This window comes from Crocuta crocuta, unplaced genomic scaffold, assembly GCF_008692635.1.
Source record: "Crocuta crocuta isolate KB4526 unplaced genomic scaffold, BGI_CrCroc_1.0 scaffold528, whole genome shotgun sequence".
Lineage (NCBI taxonomy): Eukaryota > Metazoa > Chordata > Mammalia > Carnivora > Hyaenidae > Crocuta > Crocuta crocuta.
Window position 1 is genome coordinate 2,278,678 of NW_027530010.1, and position 16,386 is coordinate 2,295,063.

The 16,386-nt window shown below is 53.9% G+C and overlaps 2 protein-coding genes across 2 annotated transcripts in view; one reads left to right on the forward strand and one right to left on the reverse strand.

Annotated features, from left to right (window-relative positions):
• Nucleotides 1-1,077, reverse strand: part of HDGF (heparin binding growth factor) — a 6,999-nt gene extending 5,922 nt beyond the window's left edge. The window contains exon 1 of the mRNA XM_077764201.1: nucleotides 1,001-1,077. The gene's annotated coding sequence lies outside the window, so the exon portion shown is untranslated. The remainder of the gene's footprint in view (nucleotides 1-1,000) is intronic.
• A 10,819-nt stretch (nucleotides 1,078-11,896) lies between these two features.
• Nucleotides 11,897-16,386, forward strand: part of PRCC (proline rich mitotic checkpoint control factor) — a 21,071-nt gene continuing 16,581 nt past the window's right edge. The window contains 2 exon segments of the mRNA XM_077764203.1: nucleotides 11,897-12,402; nucleotides 12,405-12,655. Coding sequence (XP_077620329.1) covers nucleotides 12,231-12,402; nucleotides 12,405-12,655 — 423 coding nt within the window. The 5' untranslated portion in view covers nucleotides 11,897-12,230.

Below are 16,386 nucleotides of genomic sequence, written 5' to 3' on the forward strand. Positions count from 1 at the left end.
TGCTTAGGAGGCCCTGGAAGCTAAGAGACCCCCTGGATTCCACTCCAGAGGCCGGACACCTAGAAGTTTCAGGGAACAAGGAGCTCAAAGCACATGGGATTAAGCACACTCCTCGGGAGCGAGTACGGGGTGAGGAAGGGGCTCCTCGGTTTTCTGAGTGGCCCCAAAGTTGGCCTGGCCCCCTGAACAGGACCCAGGTGGAGCCTGGGGCAACTTCCCAGGCTCCGGGCAGGGTCAGGTCCAGATAAAGACACACAGACTCACGTGCATGACGGTAACCTAAAGCCTTGAGGCAGTTCGGCACCTGGCCCCCTCGCCCGGAAAGCTCCCTCCACCCACTGCTCCGGGCCCTATTTCACTCCCCAGAGTCCTAACTCCAGGGGACGGAGTCACGCCTGCACCCAATTCCTAAGGCCTCTGCAGCCCCACTTGGAAGCTGCCAGAGGCACTGCCCCCTGTGACACCCCCAAACTCCTCCAGCAACCTCCCCTCCCTCCATCCCTCCTAGAGCTTTCCCAGTCCTTCGCGGAAACCTGAAGTTTCCTCCACACCAGGTTCCTCACCCTGGGCCCCACCCTCCCACCTGGCCAGGTGCTGGGGGGCGAGGGGGGGGCAGGCCCTCAAGTTGGCGGGCTCAGCGAACCACATGGCACACTGGGCCGTTGTGGCGGGAGGCTGCTATCTAAGGGGAGAAGCAGCTGGGGCTCCCCCCACCTCCGGGAACGGGCAGCCTGGACTGGACCTGCCGGCCTCCCAGGGGCCCTGTCACCCTCGGCCCCCAGTTGGAACTGGCAGCCGACGGGGGGCTATTTTTGTGGGGCTGAGCAGCGAAGGGCTCTGGCGACTAATTTCCGAGCCAAGCAGATCCCCTCTTACGCCGCCCCCAAACATTCCTCGACCCTCCCAACTTCAGACCTCTCGCGGCCGCCCCAAACCAAAGTTTTCCAGGAGGGAACTCCGCCTCCGCAGATCCCTCCCCGGGCTGGGACCCTCCTGCTACCTTTTGGGTCCAAGCAGGGTCTGAGCGGGGGCAGCGATCGGGGAGGGCAGCGGGGGTCTCTAAGGGGGTCCCGGGGCGCCCGGGAGGGGNCGAGTTTGGAAGCCGGGAGGTGTCCGAGGGCTTGGGGCACGAAGCGGCCACGTTCCGGATGCTGCTTCCTGGCAAAAGTGATCTGGGCTCCGCCGCCAGCTCAGCCCTCAGAGATGAGCGCTGTGCTCGCGGGGAAGAGACCCGTACGATGCCAGCAAATCCCAAACCGCCAGTAAACCACGCCTGAAACTTGGGGAGCCGGGCACTACTTCTCTAGGGAGGTGGGACTGGGGAAGAGTCTGGGAACGTTTCCCAAACGTGGTGACTCGAGGCCAAGGCTCAAAGAGGGATTTTGCTGGACGCCAGAGACGACACCGTAGCCCAGGTCCTGTGTTCACAAGTGGTGGAATCAACCGTTGAGCTCCGGTCTCTCCCCATTAAGCCAAACAGGACGTACTGCAAGTACTTCTTCGATTTGCTCTCACTGCCGATCTTGGATGTGCTCATATCCAGACACTTGTGGTCTCGGAAATAAGCTATTTGGGTCTCGTACGGCACTTCCAGACCCTTAACGTCTTGCAACTAGACAGTCTGGATTTGAATAAGTAATGCTTTTCTTCCCACAAGTTTCCTGATCGGACCTCAAAGCGTTTGCAAAATCTCCCTGCAGGGAGGCACAGAATGCCCAGGTCCACATGCGGTCCTCCTGAGAACCTGGACCCCTTCCTTGCCCTTTCCTGAGTCAGTTTCCTCAACTGTAAGATGGGGTAACGTTGCTGCCCTGCCAACGTCTGAGGCATGGGGTGGCTACTTATCATTCATTACCCAGGGCCTGCATCTGTTCCCTAACGTCCTTCCTATCAGCGGGCTGTCCCTACACACCGTGTCCTGTCCTTACAGCAGTGCGTTTTACAAGTTTTGCCTTTATAACAGTGTGGCCTCAGCAGAATTCCCCCTTGGGGTAGGAGTCCCTCGGGCCAGCCCCGGCCGCAGGCGCTGCTGGCACAGAGGGCCACTCCTGTCGCAATAAAAGAGCCACGCATGACCTCAGCCTCGCACTTGTCGATTTGTTTCAATAGCAAATCCAAACTTGTTGCAAACAGAGCAGCCAGATTCCAGTTGGTGTTTACTCTGCGAAGCATATTCCGGTTTGAATGTTGTCAGAGCAATAGTTCACATTCTGTCAGGCGCATGCTTTCGTTTGTTCTTAATTGTCGTTAGCCCAGAGTCTTGTCACAAGTTTTTGAAGATGTTTCAGGAAAGGCCTGTGTCACCATAGGCATCCTAAAGTGTGCAGGCCCATGGTGAAAAACGCACAGAATTTCTGGGCATCAAGCATGTTTTAAACTGTTCCCGGTGCAGTGCACCCCAGTTCGGTTTTAAGACCAAGGGCTCTATCCATTTCTCCACTTTGTCGCATTAAAAAAAATTTTTTTTAATGTTTTTTATTTATTTCTAGGAGAGAGAGAGAGAGAGACAGCGTGAGCAGGGGAGGGTCAGAGAGAGAGGGAGTCACAGACTGAAACAGGCTCCAGGCTCTGAGCTGGCAGTCAGCACAGAGCCCGACGCGGGGCTCGAACCCACGAACCGCGAGATCATGACCTAAGCGAAAGTCGGACGCTTAACTGACTAAGCCACCCAGGCGCCCCTAAAAAAAATTTTTTTAATAGTTTATTTTACTTTTGAGACAGAGAGAGACAGCATGAGGGGGGAGGGGCAGAGAGAGGGAGACACAGAATCCGAAGCAGGCTCCAGGCTCTGAGCTGGCAGTCAGCACAGAGCCCGACGCGGGGCTCGAACCCACAAACCGTGAGATCTGACCTGAGCCAAAGGTGTACACTTAACCAACTGAGCCACCCAGGCGCCCCTACTTTGTCACATCTTAATAAACTATTTGGAGGTGGCCGTGCGGCTTCAGAATTCTCCGGCAGATCTCTTGGGCCCGTCATGGAGCCTGTCATGCAGATGCTGGTTGAAAGGAAGAAACCAGGGCTCCCTTTGTTGCCCTGAGCTCCCAGGCCTTGGTTGCAATTTAATATCCCAATTTGTCCTTACAATAACACCCTAGCCACCTCACAGCTGGCACTGACAATGAGCCAGAGAGCTGCAGAGGGTCAGTTACACGGGTGGCCAGGCATAAGCCGCCTTCCCCTGGGAGGCAGGCCTAACTTCCTGCTCTGCAGACTTTAATGTGCAAACGAATCATTTGGGAATTCTCTTCAAAAGTGGATTCTCCCTCGGCAGGTTTGGGGTTGTTGCAGGTGGATCACTATTCCAGGGGTAGGACCTAAAATGCACAGGTCACAGGCGCCCAGGTGCCCGGCCCAGCTTGGAGCCGATTCACAAATGTCTTAGTGAAATCCTTCTGCTGACGCCGGTGCCTGGTTCACACTTTTGTGTGAGACAGAAGTCAGGACCGAAGTCAGGGGACTTGGGGCCCCACAGCAGAGAAGCCTGGGGGTCCAGAGCAGGCTCTAGGGTTCTGAAGCAAGCCTCTGGACCTTGTTAGGTCAGGGGAGTGGCGGGGGACTTAGGGCCCACATCAGGAAGGAGGAGTTAACACCGCAGCTTGGAGGGACCCAGGGGCGAGGTGGCGTGTGCTCGGTGCTGGGGGAGTGGGCGGTGTGGTCCAGTGGAAACAATCTAGGTCTGCGTGTCAGGGAACTGGTTTGAATCTTGCTTGTGGCAAATGGACTCAGACAGAATTTCTAAGCAAGATTTTCTTACACTGTAAAAATGTGAAACAAATGGGGGCGCCTGGGTGGCTCTGTCGGTGAAGTGTCCCATTTCAGCTCAGGTCATGATCTCACGGTTCGTGGGTTCGAGCCCCACGTCGGGCTCTGTGCTGACAGCTCGGAGCCTGGAGCCTGCTTCAGATTCTGTGTCTCCCTCTCTCTCTCTGCCCCTCCTCCACTCATGCTCTGTTTCTCTCTGTCTCAATAATAAGTAAACATAAAAAAATTTTAAGTAAATAAACATTAAAATTTTTTTAAAAGAGGGCTCTGTTTTACAAAAAGTAAAAATCACTGTATTCGTTCTCTAGGACTATGCTGTCCAATATATTGGCCTATTGTAACTTAAATTATTTAATATTAAACACAATTAAGTACTCAGCTCCGCTGTCATTCAAACCACGTTTCAAGTGCTTGATAGCCTCACGTGGCTGGTGGCCACGTATCAGACAGCACAGACGTGGGACATTTCTGTTATCACAGACGGTTTGCTCGGATGGCACTGCTCCAAGGCAGTGACTTTCCACTTGAGCTGCCCATCAGTCACTTGAAGAATTAAAAAAATAACCAATGCAGGGGCTCTTTGCTGTCTCAGCTGGTAGAATCTGTGACTCCTGATCTCAGGTCGTGAGTTCAAGCGCCATGTTGGGCATGGAGCTTACTTTTAAAAAAAAGCAAAAAACAAAAAACCCGCTAATGCCTGGGCCTGAGTCCCCAGAATTTAGATTTAATTGGTTAACAGTGGGAGCCGTTAAAGGGTTTGGGAAGGAGAGAAATACAAGCAGAGCTGAACTTCTAGAAGCTTCTAAGAAGGCCTGGGATCGCCAGGTCAGGGAGGAGGGTGCGCTCAGAGCCTGGAGCCTGTTTCAGATTCTGTGTCTCCCTCTCTCTCTGCCCCTCCCCTGCTCACGCTGTCTCTCTCTCTCAGAAATAAATAAAAACTTAAAAAAAATTAAAAATAGAACTACCCTATGACCCAGCAATTACACTACTAGGTATTTACCCAAGGGATACAGGTATGGTGTTTTGAAGGGGCACATGCACCCAATGTTTATGGCAGAGCTATCGACACTGGCCTAAGTATGGAAAGAGCCCAAATGTCCATCAATAGATGAATGGATAAAGAACATGTTGTACAAATACACACTGGAGTATTACTCGGCAGTCAGAAAGAATGAAATCTTGCCATTTGCAACTACATGGATGGATCCGGGGGTATCATGCTAAGCGAAATTAGTCAGTCAGAGAAAGACAAATATCATATAACTTCACTCATATGAGGGCTTTAAGACACAGAACAGATGAACATAAAGGAAGGGAAGTAAAAAGAATACAAAAACAGGGAGGGGGACCAAATATAAGAGACTCTTAAATATAGAGAACAGAGGGTTGCTGGAGGGGCTGGGTGGGGGGGGATGGGCGACATGGGTGAGGGGCATTAAGGAATCTACTCCTGAAACCATCATTTCACTATATGCTAACTAACTTGGATGCAAATTTTAAAAAAAGAAAAAGTACGTATGGTCAATACATGCGAGAGGATTCCAGTTACTAATATCATTAGTAATTACTAATGTGACTTTATTGCTGTATCACTAATATCATTAGTGATCAGCAAATTCAAATCAAGACCGCGGTTAAGAAGCTACGTATGCTTGATCAACAGGAGGTGGACAGTCACATACACGCTGTTTGGAAATCAGTTTGGCAGCGAGTTGTAAGGTCTACGTTTCACATATTCCACGATCAGTCATTTCCACTCCCAAGGGTAGACGTGTGTGCACCAGCAGAGAAAGAACATCACAGCCTTGTTCATAACAGCAAAAACCGAGGAGCAATTCAAATGCTCAGCAGCAGGAGAATGGATAGATAAGTTGTTTATTCCTACAAAGGAATATCAAAGCAGGAAAAATAACAGACACGTTCAAGTTCAATGTGGGTACATTTAAGGCATATAATATTGAGTGGGAAGGAAAAAGTCGTTACAGCTTGATACCCTTTTGATAAAGTTAGAAACAGCTACAAATGACCAGTATATTTTCAGGAGCACATATGGATGTGGAAGAAACTGGGTGTAATGGACAAGCTTTTGGGACAGCGGATACCTGGTGTTGGGGGAGGACGGGAGCCTGAGGGGGAGGGGCGGGCAGGAAGCACAGATCAGGGGGGCGGGAGGGGAGGGACGTGGGTGTGATTACATACATACAGCTTCTCAAGCGAGATCAGAGAGGGTCGGGTGTGGACCAGCAGTGAAAGCAAACTGGGAGCCGGGAGCTCCACTTCTGGGCAGACTTCTGTTGCTGTTGTTTTAAAGCCACAGATGCATATGGTTTAAAGAAACAGAGTCTCTACGTTTTAATCAAAACCAATGGTCCCAGTCCCCACGTTCCTCTCTTCTCTCCAGCCGCCGGCGAGCACAAGACCACCACATTCAACATTCAAACTACTGCAACTAATGTTTGGAGATTTACTTCCATATTTCCGAGCAACACGCTTTGATGGCCACATCTTGATTTTTCGCTTGTGGGCATTATCTATTGACAGAACCCTCTGGAATACATCTTATTCTTTCCTCTGCCCGTCTCAGCCACATGGACGTCCCCTTCAGCCCAGTGCAGTCACGTGATCATGCATGTTGTATTAACACTCAGGTTCACGTGTCAGTTACATCGGAGCCGTGATTACTTTTCCTTTTATGCGTAACATTCTGTTTTCTCTAAGTTGTCAACTATTTTTGTGTTTTTTACAATTTTCTTTAATGTTTATTTTTGAGAGACAGAGTGTGAGCAGGGGAGGGGACAGAGAGAGAGGGAGACAGACTCTGAAGCAGGCTCCAGGCTCTGAGCGGTCAGCACAGACCCTGACGTGGGGCTTGAACCCACGAACAGTGGGATCATGACCTGAACCCCCCCAGGCACCCCCATTTTTGTTTTCTTGTTTGGTTTTTCTAGATTCTCACTCACCAAATCAGCCACAAATTCTCTACTCTTCTACTCAATCTCTTCTCAAAATATTTGGACACATCAGATCCGCCATTGATTTCACATTCTTGCTGTTGTGGCTGCTAACGTCGTCAGACCTTAACTAGACTGCCGGGTTCGGGGGCGGGGGTGCCTTCATCTACCTGGGCACAGCCACTGCCTGGAACCTCCTTTCCCCAGCGCCCTGGGTGGGGGGGGGGCTGTCCCCTTCTCTGTGTTTTCTAGATCATGGGTGTTTCTCTTTCATGAATAATCCACCCACCCCACCCCCAGTTTTTGGATGGAAACATCCTCTAGTAACTTCCTGAGAAAAGGTGTTCCTAAGGGAAGTTGTTTTGAGAACCCACAGTTCTGAAAATGTCTTTATTCTGCGCGCCCACTCGACTGATGGGCTCAGTGTTGAATTCCAGGCTGAAAATATTTTTCCTCCGGACTTGCTCACTGTTAGGTAGCTTCCAGGGCAACTCTTATGAAGTTCACAGCCTTTCTCTCCTGACCCCCTCTGCTTCTCTTCTGGAAGGAGCTTAGGATCTTCTCTCTCTGTCTCTGGTGTTCTGAAATTCCTCGGTGGTGCGGGGCCCCTGTTATCCATTATGCTGAGCAGCTGGTAGACCTTTCAATCAGAAAACTCTTTTCCTTCAGGTCTGTGAAGTTTTCTGTAAATATTCCTTCAGGGGCACTTGGCTGGTTCAGTTGGTAGAGCGTGTGACCCTTGATCTTGAGGTCATGAATTTGAGCCCCCCATTGGGAACAGAGCTTGTTTAAAAAAAAATTCCTTTGGGGTGCCCAGGGTGGCTCAGTCAGTTAAGTGTCCGACCTCGGCTCAGGTCATGATCTAACGGCTTGTGAGTTCGAGCCCCGCGTCGGGCTCTGTGCCGGCAGCTCAGAGCCTAGAGCCTGCTTTGGATTCTGTGTCTCTGTCTCTCTCTGCCTCTCCTCCACTCATGCTCTGTCTCTCTTTCTCTCTCTCTCTCTCAAAAGTAAATAAACTTAAAAAGATTCCCTTAATTATTTCCTCCTCTCTGTTTTTTTTTTTTTAAGAATTTTTTGTTTGTTTATTTTTTGAGAGAAAGAGTGAGAGGCAGAGCGCAAGCAGGGGTGGGGCAGAGAGGGAGACACAGAATCTGAAGCAGGCTCCAGGCTGTTAGCAGAGAGCCTGATGCAGGGCCCGAACCCACGAACCGTGAGGTCATGACCTAAGCCGAAGTCGGGCTCTCAACCGACTGAGCCACCCAGGTGCCCCACCCTTTTTCTTTTCTTTCTCTTTTTCTGGAACATTTTTGGTGTTGTTTATTTATCTGAGGGATAGAGGAGTGAGGAGGAGCAGCGGGAGGAGAGGACAGAGGCTCCGAAGAGGCTCTGTGTCCGCTGCAGGGCTCGAACTCACCAACCGTTGGATCATGATCTGAGCTGAAAATCAAGAGTCAGACGCTCAGCCAACTGAGCCCCCAGGCGCCCCTCTTTTTCTGGAACTCATATGGCTCAGATATTAGACTCTCTGGGCTGATTCTCTGATTTCCTTGCGCCAACCAGCTCTCCTAGTGAGAATTTTATTTATGGTTTTACATTTTTATTTCTCAAGAGCTCTATTTTATTTCCCTGTGTTACTTTTTATGACATTCTATTTGTTTCTTGGATATGGTATTTCCGTTTGTTTATCTGAGAAAATTACTGATAGTTTTTTTAAGTTTTCCTCTCCCTGCCCTTTGTCTATTTCTGGCTGTTGGTTTTGTCGCAAACACTCCCATCGGAGGCTCTCCTCGGTGCACAGTCCTTGGTGCTGCTCACGCTTAGGAGCGAGGGACTCGAAGACCCCCTTCTCCCTCTGGGCACGTGCTGGCAGCGTGACAGCTGAGAACAGGACACTGCTTATCTGGCTGGAAAGTTGGTTGGGGGATTTCCTGATACCACACTCCATAGATCTTTCTTTCCTCTTGGCCAAAAAGATTTTCCACTGGAGATTTTCCCAATATTGAGCCTAGAGGCCAAAGGCCCTGTGGCCACTCTTCCCAAAGAAATAGGGCTGGGGTCTTAGTATTCTGTGTGCATATGGCTTGAATTCCTCTGTTTTCTGGGCAGCACGTCACCCGTGGACTGTGCCTGGCTCTCCCCACAGCAGAAACCCTCTGGGTTAGTCCCTCTTTTTTTTTTTATTAAAAAAAATATTTTTTAACGTGTATTCATTTTTAAGAGACACGGAGTCTGAGTGGGGGAGGGGCAGAGAGAGGGAGGCACAGAATCCAAAGCAGGCCCTGGGTTCCGAGCTGTCAGCACAGAGCCTGACACGGGGTTTGAACTCATGAACCGTGAGATCGTGACCCGAGCTGAAGTTGCATGCTCAATAGATTGAGGCAGCCTGTTGTCCCCTGGAGTTCTGTCATTATTGACTGAAAACAACCTGTTTTAAAAGTTTATTTATTTTGATAAACACAGAGAGAGTGAGCATGAGCAGGGGAGGGGCAGAGAGAGAGAATCCCAAGCAGGCTCCGCACTGTTAGTGCAGAGCCTGATGTGGGACGCAAACTCAGAAACCTTGAGATATGACCTGAGCTGAGATCAAGAGTCAGATGCTTAACTGACTGAGCCGCCCAGGCGCCCCTGAAAGCCACCTTTTGGGGCAGGTATATACCTAATGAGAGGAATCATTAGTCTTTACAGAAGAGCACCAAGCTTAGGGAATATTTGCCAGACAAACACAGGTCCCTGCCCTTGTGAGGCTTCTCTTCCCTGCGGGGGGCGGGGGGGGGGGGCAAGATGGCACCAGGCAACAAGGATAGGCATTTTCCTCTGAAAGTCTCTTATTCTCTTCAGGTTCTGAATCACTTCACTGTATGTTAATATCAGAGACGTAGGACAGAACTCCTTACTACTGTACCCATTTTTCAGAGAAGATTGAGGCTCAGAGAAGTGACTGCCCAGAGTCGTCGGAAAGCAGGCTTGGGCACCTGGATTTGAAAAACAGGTATTCGCAGTCAGTACTGTGTGATGCACACCAGCCGCGAGGTAGAGCCGGGAGGCCTCGCTTCTCGCTGTGGCCCTCGGTGCACCTGCTTTGCAATCAGATGAGGCGTTTCTTTTTATTTTTTTAAATGATTTTATTATTTTTTTATGTTATTTATTTATTTCTAGGAGAGAGAGAGAGCGAGACAGCGTGAGCAGGGGAGGGTCAGAGAGAGAGGGAGACACAGACTCCGAAATAGGCTCCAGGCTCTGAGCTGGCAGTCAGCACAGAGCCCAACGCGGGGCTCGAACCCAGAACCGCGAGATCATGACCTAAGCGAAAGTCGGACGCTTAACCGACTAAGCCACCCAGGCGCCCCTGGATGAGGCGTTTCTTAAAAATCCAGACTTCTGTGTCCTTCCCCAAACCTAGTGAATAAGAAGGAATCTCTTAGGCTGGGATTCAGAAATGTCCGTGTTTTTTTCTTTTTTTTTAAATGTTTATTTATTTCTAGGAGAGAGAGAGAGAGACAGCGTGAGCAGGGGAGGGTCAGAGAGAGAGGGAGTCACAGACTGAAACAGGCTCCAGGCTCTGAGCTGGCAGTCAGCACAGAGCCCCACGCGGGGCTCGAACCCACGAACCGCGAGATCATGACCTAAGCCAAAGTCGGACGCTCAACCAACTAAGCCACCCAGGTGCCCCTGTCCGTGGTTTTTTTAAAAATTGTTTATTTATTTTTGAGAGAGAGAGAGGGAGAGAGAGAGAGAGAGAATCAGCAGGGGAGGAGCAGAGAGAAGGAAACACAGAATCTGAAGCAGGCTCCCGGCTCTGAGCTGGCTGTCAGCACAGAGCCCGACAAATGGCTCGAACTCCTGAACCTCAAGATCATGACCTGAGCCAAGTCGGACGCTCAAGCGGCTGAGCCCCGGCGCCCCGAGACCTGCGTGTTTTAAGCGGCTCTCCCAGCGACCTCAGGCCCATTAAGTGGTGGGAAAATCTGCTCTGTGCATCCCGAGCAGGGAGCAAACAGACTTCAGGAGGCTTCATGGAGGTGGCATATCAGTTTGTCCCCGACGGCAGGGCGAGATTGCAGGCACACGGAGTGACTGGTGGGGAGGGGTCGTGTAGGCTGTGGGATGGAAGATTCAAGCTCCGGCCTTTCAGTGTCACTCATGCTTGTGCCCCCCCCCCCATCCTTTCCTCCCCAAACCTCAGCAGTTTTCAGGGGCTGAGCCGGGTAGAATCTTCCGCTCTCTGGGAGTGGGGAGAGGCGCCCACAGAAGTGTATCAGCACAGGAAGGACACGCACAGATATGGAAGGACACGCACAGATATGACAATGGACGACACCCAGTCACAGGCGGACAGGAAGAGGCAAAGGTGGACAAAGAAGGGAAACAACATCGCAGGCGGACAGGTACAAATTGCAGGCAGACGGCCCGAGCCTGAGGAGGACACACGTACACACGGGTGGATATGACAGTCACACACGTAGGAACGCCAACAAACCGGGCACAGAGCGTGCGTCCAGGACACGCGCAGCTGGACAGGCCGGAGGCCCCGGCGGAAGGGGATGCGGTGGGTGACGCCTCCCTCTCCCGAGGCCACTCGGGGAGGGGGTAAACTGAGGCCCGCAGTGCCACTGGCCCTGCGCATCTGTCTCTCCGCTGGCGGCCCAGGGAGACCCCAGGTTGCAGAGCAAAAAGTCCTCGTGGATGTGCACCGTGGTCACCTCCGCACGCGGGGCACGTTCATTACTGGGCCCGAAGTCTCACTTCTTTCTCACTCATCCCCCCATTTTGTACAAGTCTTTTGGGCCCCCCCCCCGCCCTTTTTGGGGGTGTTTCAGGCCACTGGGGGGCTGCATCTGTTCAGAGCTCACTTTTCCTTTAAGCTCTTTTTCCCATTCGCCACCCTCGCGGACTCCCTCTCATTCCCGACGCCGCTTGCGGTTTCGAAGAGCACTACATCGCCCAGCAGTCTTAGCGCCCACGCGGCCACCCTAGGGAACTTCAAGTACCGAAATGCTCTCCCACTCGTCGGCTGACCACCGCGGTGACCGATGGGGCTTGTAGTCCGTTAAGGAATTGCCAGAGGACTAAAGAAACTACTCATCCCAGGAGTTCTCGCGTCAGAGGCGGGCTTCCCTCTTGGCTCTCTGCGCGACCCCTAATCCTTCCTCGGACTCGAACTCCCGCCGTGCCCTGCGCTGAGCTCCCAGTGGCGGAGAATGGAGTTGTGGCCAAAGTGTCCTCTGGGAGTTGTAGTTCCTATATTGGTGAGGCGAGGAGGAGGCGGAGTGACTCGGCGGCCATTAGCTGTGTGTAGTTGCCCGGGACTGGGAGCTTAAGTGAAGAGGGAAGGCTTACTCGGTGGAAATCAACCGTGGCCATGGGCTCCTGCCGGGCCTAGCCCCGGAGTACGGAGAAGGCGGGCTTTTCGGTGCCCCGCCCCGCCCAGTGGCGGGGCCCACTAGGCCTCCGGACATCCCCGGTCTCCAGTAGGCCTCGTCTGCCGGCAAGGGCGCCCCAAAGGCGGGAGGCGCCATGTCGCTGGTTGCTTACGCCAGCAGCGATGAGAGTGAGCCGGATGAGGCTGAGCCGGAGCCGGAGCCGGAGGAGGAGGAGGCGGCGGCCCCTCCATCTGGGCCCGCTTTAGGGGGCCTGTTCGCTTCTCTCCCCGCACCCAAGGGCCCGGCCCTGCTGCCTCCGCCCCCCCAGCCGCNCCCCGGCTCCAGCCGCCTCCGCCCTTGCCCTTCGGCCTGGGGGGCTTCCCGCCACCCCCAGGCGTGAGCCCGGCCGAGGCGGCGGGAGTTGGGGAGGGGCTGGGATTGGGGCTACCCTCGCCCCGGGGCCCCGGCCTCGGCCTGCCGCCCTCCGTGGGCGGTGCCGGGCCCCCCCTGGGCCTTCCCAAGCCAAAGAAGCGGACAGAGCCCGTGAAGATCGCGGCGCCGGAGCTGCGTAAGGGGGATGTGAGTATCCGGGGAGGGCGCCCCCGCACCGCCCCTCGGCTCGCGCGTTTGGGCTCCGCTGGACGAGGGACCTGGGAGGTTCCGGGGCCGCCTCCTGGACCTGCATCCGTTGGCTGCGGACCCCACTGCGTTCCCGCCACGCTGCGATTAATTGAGCCAAGTTGGTCAACTTGGGTGTTTGTCCACGCGGGTTTCTCGAGGCTGGACCCGCCTGCGGAAGGGCCCCGTACCGTCTCCGGGCCGCACTCCCCCCGTTGCATCTTCGCCCAGGCCTGTTGTACTTGGCCTATCCGGAGAGCAGCTTACCGCCTGGCACTGGAAGAGGTGACAGGAGGCAGCATTACTGAGCCCTTGCCTGAGCATTTGGCACTAACTTTTCCCCCTCGCGTCTAAAACCATCAGGGTCTGGACGAAAAGAATAGGAACCCCCGTTCTGCGTTTGAGGGGAGTTAGGGAAGCAACGGGGTGTTTGTTGAGGCGGATCATTTGCCAGGCAGCCGCCCTTGCCTTCAGTTACGGAAGAGCTCCGGGAGGTAACAGGTGTCCGGCGTGTAAGCTCTTACCTGGAAAAGGACAGAGTGGAGCTGAAGAGCCGGGTCTGTCACCTCCAGCCCCGGGCCTCGGTTTCCCCATTTAGGTATTGCCAAGCCTAGGTGAGAGAGGATGCTCGGGTCCTGTTTCTAGAAGCAGCAGCCAGGAACAGAAAAGAGAAGGCCTCTTCTGGAGTGAGTGCTCTGGGAGCGAAGGAGACAGGAAGCCCACGGGCGGGCACGGCGGGTAGTGGCTTCAGGTTACCCCACGTTCTTCCCTTTCTCGCTCCTGAGAAGTGGATCGGGCAGCCCTTTGCTCACCTTTGGTAGCCTCTGAGAGAAGCCTAGTTTTGCCCTTGCTGTTCTGCAAGCTTCCAGCTCCGGCTGGGGGCCTCTCACCTCCTAACCCCTTCTGGCACCTCCTTTAGAAGATGGCTTCTCAGGGAGGACCTCCTGGCCTACCTGCGCAAATTGCGATCTCTTATCACTCACTCTTCCTTACCCCTTTTCTCCGGGCGCTCACCACCACTTAACCACTGTTTTATCTGCCTGTTTCCTTCCGCCAGCGTATGAGCCCCCCCAGGCAAGCCTTGTTGATTTGGGCCGCATCCCTGGCGCAGAGAGCCCTGCCCGAGTGGATATGGGCTGTGCCCAGGAAGGGGGTTCCCGAATATCCCTCGTCATCTTGTTCCAGACTTTCTTCCATGTTACTTCGCCCTTCTTTCTCCCCTGAGTCTGTCGTTTCCAAGTCCAGGATCCGAAACAGCCTTGTGTCGCTCCAGCAAAACTTTGGCCTTGGTTTACCCTCGAGCGCAGGGAAGTCCCTGAACGTGACAGCAGAGGATAGGTTCATCTCTTCACACTCTCCCTCCGCCTCTTCACGTGTGCTCCGCCTGCTTTATCTCTGTCTGGGGGGAGGAGGCGCTCTGAGCCAGCCTGGCTGCCTGCACTGTGACAGCGGGGAAGTTCATTTGCAGGTCTGGGAAGGCAGCCTTAGAACAAGTTGCTGCTCGAGGTTGTGGAATCTTCCATTTAGTCTGGCTGAGGTGCAGGGGCGGGGTGGGGGGGGTGTGGACTTGGACCCTCGGGACTCCCTGCTGTGTCCCTCCTTTGTCAGTGTAATTCAGGAAGCTGCCGAAGAAGGTGAACGGTGAACGGTGAACGGGGACAGTGACAAGGTGACGCGGATCATTAAAATAAAGCCAAATCCTCATCCTTAGCTTCTTTGCTTTCCTACCCTCGTTCAGCTTGAGTTGGCGCTGGGGATCTTGAACGCATGATTCCTGCAGAAAGGTGGCCGAAGAGTTCAGGATGGTGAGGTGGGGGCAGCCGCTGGCTTTAAGGTAGCTGTGCTTCTCCGGTTCTGAGCGGGTGTCTTGCACTTAGTAGGCTCGCAGTATGCGTTTGAAGGCCTGAATTATATTTCCCTAAGTGATTTGTCTCTAGGCTTTGGTGGTGAAGTAGAAGTAATCAGCTCTGAGCTTTGTTCGTTTGTTCGTTCATTCATTCATTCAATGGGAGGCTGCTTCTCTGTGCCAGGAGCTGGGAGTGCGGTGGTGACCATGACCGGCTCCGCCTGCGAGCAGCTTCTGGGCTACTGGAGACGGCTGACAAGGAGGTAGATTTTAGGTCAAGTTGGAGAGGACCCACGTTAGAGCTAATCCAGTCCAGAGGCTGGGGAGTCTTCCAGGAGGAGGAGACATCTGCACAGAGATGAGATACGTGAGTAGGGGGAGCCAGAGAAAGGGGGTGCAGTGGGGAGGAGCATGTCAGGCCAGGGAGCAGAACGTGGCACGAAGCCCAGCAGTGAGAGAGACCAAGATTTGGGGGCACCTGGAGCAGTGAAGCCCGGAGCTGGCGCGTGGGGACGCAGGCCTTGGGCGCCACGGACAGGCCTCTGTAAGTGACCCTGGGGCAGTGAAGCGCCCTTCCAGGCCAAGCAAGAGTTCTCTGGTCGCAGAGCAGCTAAGACCTGGAGAAGCAAGAATGGCGGGCACAGCGCGACAGAGGGTGACGGCCTGGGCAGCGGGCCGCAGGACTGGGGGAGCTGCGGGCTGTCGGAGGTCGAGCGTCTGGTCAGTCTGGGCGGTTGATGGCATGGCCGGGATGAGGGCCGGGATCCACGGTTGACCCCTGCCTTTTAGCCCAGGCGGCTGGAGGGTGGCGGTGCCTCCATTTATGTAGGGAATGTGGAGCAGGGCGAGGATTAGTTGGATTTAGTAGGTTGTGAGGCTCAGAAGCCACCTCGGGCCAGCCTGGGTGTGAATATGCCAGGACGCCTGGCAAAGGTCTGCAGACCACTTTCCTCTGTGAGCTTCTGCTCCGGGCGGAAGGGGCTGCCCCGTCCTCACCCTTTCCTTTTGTGCTCAGTCCAGATTGAACCACGTTCTCCGTCCCAGTTCCGGTTTTCTAGGCCCGTCTGATGTGGGTCCGCCCGGCCGTCAGCTGCGGTCTTTCCCAGGTGCCTGGCGAGGTCACAGTCAGGCAGCTTTCGATTTGCGCAAAGAATTGGTAACGACCCACGAGTAGGTGGTCACCTCCTTTCCCTTCTAGTTCTCCTTACCTCACCCACGCCGCCCCCAGGTGTTGGACTTGACCGTGGTTGATTTCAGGGACTCAAGACTTCTAAAATCAGGATACAAAGCGTCAAAATTAGAAAAGTTAGCGCCAGTGAGAGTTTTCCCTGCTTTCCAGAGCAAACATCTCTCACGGTTGTCTGGGTTAGTGTTACCCATACGCCCAGGTCGCTCGCCCAGAGAGTGGAAAGTGGGAAGGTGTGAGCGGGAGATTTCACTAATTTTGGTCACTTCTGTTACCCAAGTGAGAGCTGACGTGGCAGGTTTAGCAAAGTTTCAGCCTTTGGTAGAGCTGGAGGGGGCACAGACCTTTGTGGGGCGGCCCACACTGCCTGGGCGTCTCATCCCTGGTCTGCAGGTGAGGAAACAGGAGTTTAGAGAACAGAGGTGATCCGTCTCAAGTCCCAGTTTGGCAGTGCAGGGGTGAACCCAGGAGTGTTTTGTTCTGATGCAGTGCCTGTTGGGGAGAGAGAAGAGTTGTGGACAAGCACAGCTGTACAGGCAGTGCAGTGAGGGTGCGGTAGGGGAGAGGCGGCGGGGTGAGGGTGCGGTAGGGGAGAGGCGGCGGGGTGAGGGTGCGGTAGGGGAGAGGCAGTGCTGCAGTGAGGGTGCGGTAGGGGAGAGG